The sequence below is a fragment of the Candida oxycetoniae genome (genome assembly GCF_023343755.2).
Source record: "Candida oxycetoniae strain CBS 10844 chromosome Unknown scaffold2, whole genome shotgun sequence".
Lineage (NCBI taxonomy): Eukaryota > Fungi > Ascomycota > Pichiomycetes > Serinales > Debaryomycetaceae > Lodderomyces > Lodderomyces oxycetoniae.
The window spans coordinates 358,307-369,648 of record NW_026055369.1 but is presented as its reverse complement, the minus strand read 5'-3'; the positions used below and the strand labels follow the sequence as shown (position 1 = coordinate 369,648).

Here is an 11,342-nt window from a genome sequence, read left to right as displayed (position 1 = left end):
TTGACCATCTCAACTTGACCATCTCAATTTCACCATTTCAACTTCACCATTTCAACTTGTTCATTTCAATTTCACCATTTCAACTTGTTCATTTCAATTTCACCATTTCAACTTGACCATCTCAATTTCACCATTTCAATTTCACCATTTCAATTTCACCATTTCAATTTCACCTTGTATGGTTTTAGATTCCTCTGTATGAGCGCGAAAGTTTTTGCACTCTAAATTTTTTCTTTCTTTTTTTCTTCTTTTTTTTCTCTCTCTCTTTTAATGTCAATTATTAAACAAGCAAAAGCTCTTTATTACTTTGTTTGATATTTATTATTAATCTAGCGGAAGAACTTTTAGTTATAGGTTGAAATTTTGCTGAGTGGGTTCTATTTTATTAGCAGGTTATTGGGAACACACACACACGCGCACACACACATACATTTTTTCTTTCTTCCTTTTTATTGCGGTTGAAGCTTGAAAGATATTCTAGATCACTTATATTTTTGTTGAGTATAGAGGGTTTCTCAAGGTTTTCCAAAAACAAAATGGGTGTTTTAGACGGTTTCAAGGCATTTATCCATTCGATAACAACCAATGATCATTATGCATCCTATAATTCACCATTTAAGTCTAATGACAAGTCTGAAAATACCGGTTTATCCTCGTCCATTTCACAAATTGGAGGGTCAACGCTACAATTGAATGCCGATTTGAACTCGTCAACTCACTCGTTATCTGATAATAATAACAATAACAATAATGCTTCTGCCGCGTTTTACAGACCAGGTACAAAGTCTAATCAAGCTCGGCAATACGACGTGCAATTACAAAACTTTGACGCTAATGGGTTGCCTCCTTTACCTTCAATAGATTCGTTATGGGATCGAATTGAACATTGGATTGACGAAGAATATCCTGAGTTGGATGATAGTTTGAATGATGGGGTTACAACAGCAGATTTAAACGAGTTTTTACAAGATTTGAAGTGTGGCTCAAATAGTCTACCTGAAGATTTTAGGCAGTTTTATAAGAGACATGATGGTCAATTGAGAGGAGGAAAGCCTACAGGATTGATTATGGGATTAGCCTTGTTGGATTTGGAAAGTATAATTGAAGAAAACATGATGTGGAATAAAGTTAGTGAGAGATTGGAAAGACAAAAGTATGCAATTCAACATCAACAACAACAACAACAACAACAACAACAACAGCAGCAGCAGCAGCAAAAACAGCAACATTTAGAAAACGAAACAAAAGAAGGTACCAGCAGTTTGCTCCAACAACAACAACAACAAAAACCAGTATTAGCATCAACATCCACAAGTACAAACACCTTTTTGAATAACCAGAGATCAATTCCTCCAAACTCAATCCAGCCTTATTACTACCATAGAGGATGGGTTGTTCTACTCAAAGATAACATTGGAAATCAAGTTGGAATGGATTTGAGTCCCGGTCCACTGGGTACTTGGGGTCAAATTATATTATTTGGACGCGATTTCGATACAAAGTTGGTTGTTGCTCAAAATTTGCAAGATTTTATTTATACATTTGTTAGTGATTTAGAAGAAGGTAATTTCTTAATAGACTCAAGTGAATATCAAGAACAATTGGGATACCTTTCTCCAGAAAGAGACGGCGATTATATGATTGGCGATGAGGACGAAACTCAAGGTGAATTGAGTTTCTTTGATAGAGATGGTAAAGAATTCGGTAAAGGTGGCATTAGAGGAAGACCAAGCTATATTGAGATATTGAAAAGGAGAGCGTTGAAAAGATATGGGTTGAGTGAAAATTTCCAAACAGTATTTCAGCCGGTGCAACAACGAGTTTATAATAAGAAAGTAGTGGCTACCAATGGGTCGGGAAGAAATAGTCCTATTTCAAGCCAATCGAGAAATGGATCAACTCACAATTTGAACAATTCGTCAACAACTAGTTTAACAGCACCTAATAGAAACAAACCAGCAGTGTCCAGTCCATTAGTGTCCTTGGATAAGGGCTCGAGTTCTTTTTCAGTGCCTAAGGAAACTATAATTGATGGGAAGACTGCTACAGCAGTGGATAAGCGAGTTGTTGATAATAAAGTAAACAAAGAATTTGAAGAATTGGCCATAAATGAGGAGAGTAAGGATACCAAAACAGCAACTTCTGCAAAATCGGAAGTTGCAGGAGTTTCAGAAGTCACACAGGCTGTACCAGTAGTTACTATTGAGCAAGAGGAAAAGAAAGAAACGCATACAAGGAATGGTGATGAGGAAAAAGGTGATGAGAAAACAGATGATACGGTGAAAGCCGAAACCGAAAAGGCAGAGGAAGGAGAAGAAGAAAAAGGAGAAGGAGAAGAAAAAGGAGAAGAAAAAGGAGAAGGAGAAGAAAAAGGAGAAGAAAAAGGAGAGAAAGAAGAAGAAGTTGACAAACAAGAAGCAGACGAGTTGGCATCAAAACAAAAGGAAATTTCGGATACAATTTAGCAATTATAAAAAAGTTGCAGAATAAGAGAATAGTATGAGTGAATTGGTAATCTGTATACTGAATAAGTTGAATTTTTGAACTGATTGATTTTAGACTTGTGATTATTTATAATGTAATGACCATTACTGAAAAGAAAAAAGTTACGTAGAAATTTGAAACCTCTCCTTAAACAATGTTGTCAATGGTTCTTTAAAGTGTTCTTGTTTATTAGTCTCGAGCAATGGTGGCGCTGGTGGCGAAGGCCCCCCCCGCCATGTGCGACTCGTGAAGTGTGCATCTCGCACGGGTTGTTCGTAGTAATTCTATTTCAAATGCTTTTGGCTTTGGTTCGCGCTTATTTTTTACACTCTTCTTTGTGAATATTTTGATCAGTATGGATTCATCAGGATACTTTGATAGGCCTAGCATAACACAAGGTAACACTCCCAATACAAGCAATGTGCTTGTGATAAACGAACAAGAGCTACAAGCTCAAGATCAAAATGCGCCCCCACCAGTACCAGAAGTTTCATCAGCCACACCAGTGCACGCCTACCTTGATATTACCCAACACCCAGTCCAGCATGAAGTTCAGCTCCAACCTCAATTTACTCCTGAAGAGATTAGACATTCTCTTATTTCAAGCTCATTAGATGAAGAGCACATTGGCCGTCATCATCATAGTTTTATGCAACTGATTGAAGAGGATGATGAGTTTGATGAAGACCATATCGATGGCAGTTTCAGTAGAATTGGGCAGCTGCTGAGGCAAACCTCACTGCGACACTTTCAAAGAGGTGAAGATGAACTAGAGGAAGAGGAGGCGGAGGAGGCGGAGGAGGAGGAGGAGGAGGAGGAGGAGGAAGGAGAAAGAGATGAAGAGGAGGAGGAGGAAGAAGAAGAGGAAGAAGAGGAAGAAGATGTGGTGGAAGAGCGCGGCATTGAAGGAGTAGGAGTACGAGGGGAAGAAGAATACGAAGGTGAATTTGATCATGATGTGCTTAGCTATGGAACTGCTTCAAGTGTAAGTCATCAACAACAGCAGCAGCATCGCCATCACCGCCATCACCGCCATCATCATCATCATCAATTTGAAGATGAGGATGAGGATGAGGAGGTGGTGGTAGCGGAAGGAGAAGACGAAGAAGATGAAGAAGACGAAGCAGACGAAGCAGACGACTCTCAATCGCAGCCTAGTCTAAAACAGGTCCAAAAGGTATATTATACAAAAGGTTTGCAAGAGTTGGAAAGTCTTGATCTAGTTGACTTATCTGCATTAGCCACATGGAAACTATCCACTTACAAACCAGGTTTTGGTCTTTCTCAATTACGCGACGATAACCCAGAAACATATTGGCAAAGTGATGGCAGTAATGGAAGCAATAACAGTAATCCTAATAGTTCTGCGGTTATGAATAATAATCTAAGCAATCCTCATTCCGTTACCATTCAATTTATTAAAAAAGTTGCTTTGGAAAGAATATCGATTTTCACAAATTACTCACTAGACGAAAGTTATACTCCAAGTAAAATCAAAATCATGGCTGGAAGTAGTGAAGGCTGGGACTTGATTGAAGTTTGCACGGTAAATTTCAATCAGCCAATTGGCTGGTCACATATAATTTTCAATGGAATAAGAAACGACGGAGTATTAAAGTGTTTTATGGTTAAACTCTTTATCTTGGCTAATCATCAAGAAGGTAAAGATAGTCATATACGTGCAATTCGCTGTTTTGGCAGGAAAAACACACTGGCGCGTGGGGAGGAGTCAATTGTGCATGGTGAGTCTCAATCTATGCATCATGGACATTCTGATTTGCTCAAGGACTTGAGTTTAGCCAGTGGATCAACAAGCCTCTCTGGTATACTGATTGGCAATTGGGTTGTTTCAAATAGTTCAGAATTTGATGACGAAAATGCACATCAAGGTGATGAAGAGCTTTCAAAGAAACTGGATGAAGAAAGAACGCAGATATTGCAAAACATCCATAACCTTATACAAAACGAAAGAGAGTTTCAAAGTATAGAACTTTCGAGTGTTGCCACGATACGATGAGAAAAACCAATAAATATATACAAAAGAGTATATATATATACAAGAAACTTGTCTCTGTGTTTTTTTTTCTTTTCTTTTATTTTAGTTTGCAAGAATTTTTAATGAAAAATCGATAATGCCTGTTCCTTGATGAATTGATGAAGTTGAATAGATGTCAATGTCATTACAGAGATAACTGCTCAAATTCTTTAAAGTAAGGCCACCAGAACACTCCAACAAAAAGGCTTTGTTACAGCCACTGTAATATTGTTTCAAACTTTGAGCAACTTTTCTCAATTCATCTCCTCTGAAATTATCCAACATTATCACATCGGCGCCAGCCTCAATGGCTTCTCTAGCATCTTTTTCAGAACTAACTTCAACCTCTACTTTCACGGCAAATCCACAAACTGATCTTGCTTTGTGTACCGCGTGTGTAATGCTACCTGTTGAGGAAATATGATTGTCTTTCAACATAACCATTGAGCTCAAATCGTACCTGTGAGTGTCGACTCCTCCAACAAGCATTGCGTATTTCTCAAGCAACCTTAATCCCGGAGTAGTTTTCCGAGTACCAGCAATTACTCCGGTGTACCCATTTTCACCAGCAAGCTTCTTAGTAATATATGACTGTGTAGCAATACCGGAGGCTCTAGCTAATAAATTCAAAGCCGTTCTTTCGGCTAATAGTATATTCTTAGCTGCTCCAGTAACAGTAGCAACTACAATTTTACCATTACTTTGGTCAAGCTCGTTCTGATGTATATATGTCTTCTCGTCAAAATGCCATTTCACTTGTAACTCGCATTGTCTAAATACTTCTGCTGCAAATGGAACACCACAAATTAAACCCTCTTGTTTCATGTATAAGAAAGCTGTTTCTGGTTTCGATCCAACTACAAACCCACCAAAATCAAAGGAAGGAACATCTTCACTTAGAAAATCAGTAATTTGTTGTCTCCATTTCCCATCTTTTGGTAAAAGATTAACGTATTCAGATGCCATTGAGTTGTCGCCGTGTTGCTTTCTTTGCTGAGAAAGTCTTCTTGATATTTGTGGGGTGATTGAAAAAGAAGGAGATGAAAAAAAATTGAAAAATTAAATGTTTAACGCGACAGCGACAGCAACAGTGATAAACAAGCAGAGGTGGTGGGCATACGAAAGTGGCATACAAAGGTGGTGTACGGCTTTGGGTGTAAGTAGGCGGTGGCTAATTAACGTTAAACTGGCTAGATATTAACCGAATTTTGGACAAAGATTCTGACTTTCCTATTCAATATGATATGACAATGAGTCTTTCTAATGAAAAGCCTAAACGAAAGGTACAGTCAACTTTAGCGATACCGATTCACAACACCATGGTAACGTGTCCCACTTGTGGAATGACGTATAATTCACTGATTGCAACTGATGTTGCAATGCATAGGAGGTATCACACAGAGTTTAGCAATGGTATTAGTTGGCCTAGCGCTCTTGCTACACGAGCAGTGTTGGAAACGTACAATATAGTGGTGACTGTCAAGTCTAACAAGCTTGGTCAATTGAAGAACCTGGTTAAGCGAGAAACGAAGAAAGCTGTTGTACAGACTATTGACAAGAGCAACAAAAAGCAAGTGGAAAAAGTAGAGCAATTACTCAAAATGGTGAATCGAGAACTAAATGCTTGCGATGACTCTAAACAGTGGAGGTCAGAGAAATTCGAAAATAGCAAAGCGTTTGTCCTTGTGGTTGAGAACAAGGCTATTGGAGTATGTACGACTGATACCATTAATTGTGGGCAATGGCTAGTACACGAAACCCAATTTGTGGTGCCAAATCAAACCATCAAAAATGTATGCATTGGTATATCCAGAATCTGGATTGCACCAAAATGGCGACAAAATGGAGCTGCACGCTTTTTACTAAATTGCGTATTGAAGAATTCCATTTATGGGAAAGTGTTGTCAAGAAATCAAATTGCTTTTAGTCAGCCAAGTCACGGAGGTGGATTGCTAGCAAAATCGTTCAATGGTGTGCTTCACAAAAGCGGCAAATTTCTAATTCCTATATATCAAGAATTCTAATAAATAATAATGTTCAATTTGTTCAATTTGTTTGTTTGTTTGTTTGTTTAATCATCTCTAAACATCTTTTGACCGCCAGCTGCATTGACGACATCCTCTACGTACGAATATACTGTTGCAGTCATGCCACCACTGACCAAAATTTTAAGGAACCTTGGCAAGGCTCCCTTGAACATTGCCATGGGTCCTTGATGAAGGAAGAGTTTGTATGCTGTAGTCAACGAGTCTCTATAAAGAGCTTTCCCATTTTTCAGTTGCATATGTGTTTTAACAACATCAAGTGGTTGTGTTACAGCAATCACCGAGAGCGAAGAGACCACATGCAAAAAAAGCAGCTGGACAGTCGTAGTTTTCTGACCTAACCATGCATTATCGTTCTGATGAGGGTTAAACAATTGGCGCATACCTGTATATGATGAGAACCAAACCCAGGAAATTGCAATTTGCCGTGTATATGTTACAAAAGTACCTGCAGTGAACGCTCTTATTCCCTTTAGGCTATACATTTCCTTAACAGTGCCAAATAACGTCAAAGAAGGATGCTGGTTGTAGTATGCTTTCAAGGATTCAATCTGAGTCAATGATGCTGACTTTCGAGGAGGAAACCGTTGTTTTTGTCTTAACCTTTGATCTAAAATATCCGCCGAAAAGTAGGCATTAGGAGAAACGTATTGTCTAGCAAATATGGGTTTATTAGGTTTGTGATGCTGATGTTGATGAGAGTGGGTTGGCTTGGTTCCAGTTATATCATAGCCAATATCCTTTGTTTTTCTCAACTCATTTTGCAACGACTGATTTTGGACCATGGTGATTTTGATATTCTCAAAAGGAACTAGCCACGCGGTCTCTATAGTAGCACTCATTATTCCAGCTACAACTATTCTTGGTGCCGTTGTTTTGTTTGTTTGCCCGTGATGAGAGTCAATAGCCATAAACTTACTGGCCCAATTGTACGATATCAATCTTGTTCCATTCTTGATTACCGACCCTAATACCAACGCACTTCCACCTTTGTACATTTGGCCCAAGGTACTGGGAAAATTACCAGGTATATTCCATTTTCGCATATACGCCTCATTGTTGATTTGTTGTTGGGTTTTGATAAAGTCGAATGGGTAGGTTAAAGTTGCTGTAACAGCCGCTGCTGTACATCCAGATACCAACGCTGTCAACAAGTTGTCTCCATTATCTATTGATCCTTCTTGACTAGGAAAGTTGAAAGATTCCCCATCCTTATGTTTCAACATATTGCCTTCAACGGGCGTATACCTATCAGGTTTTTTGGTATTCTTTCCCAGCAAGCAAGCAATTGAAGTACACTTTTTGGTATCAGCCAGGGGAAGAAAACAAAAAAGCTTTAGAGCTTGTCGATATTTCAGACACTTGGTAGCCACTTTCCCAGAGAGGCAGTTTATACATAGATGGGTTTAAAGTTTACCACTATATATATATATATATATGTATATCTACAGGAGGGTTTTGGAGGAAGAGAAGAGTTGCACTACTAGCTAGTTGATCGTAGCTGAGTATCTTTGTGGGCTTCTTACTAGTTTCAACAACTCAAAAATTGCAGTTGGGTTGATCCCCTGGATTCTTCTAGCTTGACCAATTGTCTTTGGCTGAATAGTATTCAAGATAGAACAAGCTTCATATGAGATTTTCAAATTCCCTGTATTGGTGTAGGTAAAGTTGGTTGGTAATAGTAAATTTTCATCGGCATTATATGCATTTAAATGAGCATTTTCTTTAGACATAAAAGGTTCGTAATCACTTTCAACATCAATTCGGTTCTTCAATCTGTTTGTAAGATGATTGTAACAAGACGGAATCTTGTTGTTGGTGAAGATTGCCATATGAGGCAACAAGTCTGAAACTGAGACTCCTCTGTACGATAACAACTTCCATCCATCAACTCGAGTGCTGTGGTTCAACACTGATGGATAGCGAGTTACTGCAGGGGACCAATCTGCCCCTAAAAGTCTCAAGTTCTGTAAATGCTCTTTGATTTCCTCAAATTGTTTCATCTCCTTTGTAAAATGTCTATATCTCGATTCTCCTACTACTCCCATATTGTAACCAAGCTCAGTTAGCCTTCTATCTGCATTATCAGATCTCAAAGATACGCGGAACTCTGATCGTGATGTGAACATCCTATAAGGCTCTTCAACTCCTTTAGTAATCAAATCATCAATCAATACTCCCATGTACCCGTCTGACCTCTTCAACTCCAATACTTGCTTCCCCTGGTAAGAGAGACCCGCATTGATTCCTGCTACACAACCCTGCGCCGCAGCCTCTTCATATCCAGTTGTTCCGTTTATCTGTCCCGCTAAATATAACCCATCAATAAGTTTTGTTTCCAAAGTGTTTGTCAACTCTCTTGGATCCACGTAATCGTATTCCACTCCATACCCTGGTTGAATCATCTTAACATTTTCACAACCAGGCATCATTTTCACAAGCATTTCCTGAATGTCCTCAGGCATTGTGCAAGATATACCATTTGGGTAAACCAAATCAGTGTCTAGACCTTCTGGCTCAAGCCAAACAGTATGAGACTGTTTATGAGGAAACTTGATAACTTTGGACTCTATACTAGGGCAATATCGAGGTCCCTTCACCGTTTCTCTAATGTGTATCGATTTTTCTAAATTCTTAGCAACCAAATCGTGAAACTCGGGAGTTGTTCTAGTCTGATGGCACTTGACCAAGTGCTCTTCAAGATCAACTTTATCGGTCATGTATGACATCGGTTGTGGTGGGAAATCAGATTTCTGCTCAGCCAAGTTAGTATAGTCTATAGTCCTTGCCGACAATCTTGGCGGAGTTCCGGTCTTTAGTCTGCCTAATCTAAATCCCGCTTCGCGAAATGTCTTGGACAATCCAAATGTAGCTTTTTCTCCCATTCTCCCCGATGGAAATGCTTTCAATCCAATATGGATTTCTCCGCCCAAAAACGTCCCTGTGGTAACAACAACTTTGCTACATCTTAAGACCCTACCGTCATCTAGTATAACGCCCCTTACGGTTCCTGAACCACGGCCAGATTGATCTTTTGATTTTGATATCTTAGGCTCAACAATTATATCCTCAACTTGGCTCTCTATAATGGACAAATTCTGGTAATTGCAAATTTCGCGCTGCATCTCATTCAAGTAGATTTTTCTATCTATCTGAGCACGCGGACCGTGTACTGCAGCACCTTTTGAGGCGTTCAATACTCGAAAATGTATACCGGCTTTATCAGTTATTCGAGCACTAACTCCATCTAATGCATCCACTTCTCGTAGTAGTGTTCCTTTGCCCACTCCTCCCATCGAGGGATTGCACGAGGCGGTACCTATTTTTCTTGTGTCAGGCGTTATTAGTGTAGTAGCGGTGTTTGATCTCGCAGAGCCCGTAGCAGCCTCACAGCCAGCATGGCCTCCTCCAATCACAATTACAGGATGAAGCTGAGATTCTTCAAGTTTTGCAGCTAAATCAGCATTTAGTACTATCGAACGCGACTGCCGTAAAAGCAACGCTCTTGACGGTATAATAGAAGAAGCCGGACTAAATCTTACAAACATTTTCACCACACTTGGAAGTATAGCGAATTGTGGAGAAAGGCTTATTATAGATTGAATTAACCTTTCTTTACATGGTTGAAAAAAAAAAAAAAAAAAAAAAAAAAAATAAAAAAGAAATTCGATTTTGTGTCAAGATGCAATCACGTGTAAAGCACGTGACGTTATTTATGCGATGCCCATCGCGCTTCAGGCTATAATAATCCTTTTAGGTATCTCATCCCATCTCTGATCTATTTTACTACTTTAAACGCACCAGGGGAGAGGGAGCAGAGGAAGATATAGTAGGAAAAGGCAAAAAGGAGAAAAGATATACAACAATGGTTCCACCACCAGTACTTCACCAACCACAAGCAGACGATCTAGATGATGGGTTAGAATATGATGTTCAATACTCAGATGATAATGGTGAAACAGAGGTAAACGAGGCCAAAGCAGTCGGCGAGGTCGGTGAGGCTGATAGTTTTCAAGCCGGAACCTTAAATAGTGGTAATATAGACAAGTCCGAAGATGAAGAACCGCGCAAACGTAAAAGAGACTCTTCAAAGCTTAAAGAAAAGAAAAAGCAAAAGATGGAAATGGATACCGAGAAGAAACGGAACATTGCAATGGAAAATAGTACCGAATTAATTGCTGAATTCATAAACTCCAAAATCACCAAAAAAAACACCCAGTTATCCGCTTTGGAGTTAAGTGAGCTTTACTTTAGCAAGAATGACATAAGAACAATCTCTGAATTTACAAAACCTAGGACGTTGGATAATTTGAGTGAGTACATAAATCTCAGGTTTAAAAATATGTTACCTAGCAAACTGGGGAAATCAAAGAAGCAAGCCCGAAATTTACAAGAGCAAGATAATGAGAAACTATCGGATAGGAAATTTATTGCAATAGTGTCAATGTCGGCCATACGAGCTTGTGATGTGTATAGAGCAACGAGAGATTTGAACGGAGGCTCGATTAAACTAATCAATAAAAACAAATTGCAAGTTGATTTGAAGCTAGTGGAGTCTACTAGGTCGAGGGTCTTATGCTGTACACCTGGTAGGTTGATCAAAGTATTGAACAACGAGGATTCCAAGTTGCGAAAAGATGAGATCAAGATTATTATTGTTGATAATTCGTATCTTGATCAGAAAAAACAAAACATTTGGGACATTGCAGAAACAGTTGAAGTTTTAAAAGAACTTACAAAAAAGGGATCAAAAATTTATCTTTACTAAACTAAACTGA

The 11,342-nt window shown here is 38.9% G+C and overlaps 7 protein-coding genes across 7 annotated transcripts; 4 read left to right on the top strand and 3 right to left on the bottom strand. All coding sequences in view use genetic code 12, as the record gives it.

Annotated features, from left to right (window-relative positions):
* Positions 1-536: 536 nt before the first annotated feature.
* SMI1 (Smi1p) lies at positions 537-2,465 on the top strand (the record flags this gene model as incomplete). The annotated part of the gene is made up of 1 exon (XM_049322568.1): positions 537-2,465. One exon carries the CDS (start codon positions 537-539, stop codon positions 2,463-2,465), a length of 1,929 nt encoding a protein of 642 aa, XP_049181582.1.
* A 374-nt stretch (positions 2,466-2,839) lies between these two features.
* On the top strand, positions 2,840-4,501 carry KGF56_001443 (anaphase promoting complex subunit; the record flags this gene model as incomplete). Its single annotated transcript, XM_049322567.1, has 1 exon — positions 2,840-4,501. One exon carries the CDS (start codon positions 2,840-2,842, stop codon positions 4,499-4,501), a length of 1,662 nt encoding a protein of 553 aa, XP_049181581.1.
* Positions 4,502-4,582: 81 nt separating this feature from the next.
* KGF56_001442 (nicotinate-nucleotide diphosphorylase (carboxylating)) lies at positions 4,583-5,485 on the bottom strand (the record flags this gene model as incomplete). Its single annotated transcript, XM_049322566.1, has 1 exon — positions 4,583-5,485. One exon carries the CDS (start codon positions 5,483-5,485, stop codon positions 4,583-4,585), a length of 903 nt encoding a protein of 300 aa, XP_049181580.1.
* Positions 5,486-5,769: 284 nt separating this feature from the next.
* KGF56_001441 (uncharacterized protein) lies at positions 5,770-6,543 on the top strand (the record flags this gene model as incomplete). Its single annotated transcript, XM_049322565.1, has 1 exon — positions 5,770-6,543. The coding sequence occupies one exon, from the start codon at positions 5,770-5,772 to the stop codon at positions 6,541-6,543; it is 774 nt and encodes a 257-aa protein (XP_049181579.1).
* A 47-nt stretch (positions 6,544-6,590) lies between these two features.
* On the bottom strand, positions 6,591-7,790 carry KGF56_001440 (uncharacterized protein; the record flags this gene model as incomplete). The annotated part of the gene is made up of 1 exon (XM_049322564.1): positions 6,591-7,790. One exon carries the CDS (start codon positions 7,788-7,790, stop codon positions 6,591-6,593), a length of 1,200 nt encoding a protein of 399 aa, XP_049181578.1.
* Positions 7,791-8,051: 261 nt separating this feature from the next.
* On the bottom strand, positions 8,052-10,112 carry MTO1 (tRNA modification protein; the record flags this gene model as incomplete). The annotated part of the gene is made up of 1 exon (XM_049322562.1): positions 8,052-10,112. The coding sequence occupies one exon, from the start codon at positions 10,110-10,112 to the stop codon at positions 8,052-8,054; it is 2,061 nt and encodes a 686-aa protein (XP_049181577.1).
* A 317-nt stretch (positions 10,113-10,429) lies between these two features.
* KGF56_001438 (uncharacterized protein) lies at positions 10,430-11,332 on the top strand (the record flags this gene model as incomplete). The annotated part of the gene is made up of 1 exon (XM_049322561.1): positions 10,430-11,332. One exon carries the CDS (start codon positions 10,430-10,432, stop codon positions 11,330-11,332), a length of 903 nt encoding a protein of 300 aa, XP_049181576.1.
* Positions 11,333-11,342: the final 10 nt, after the last annotated feature.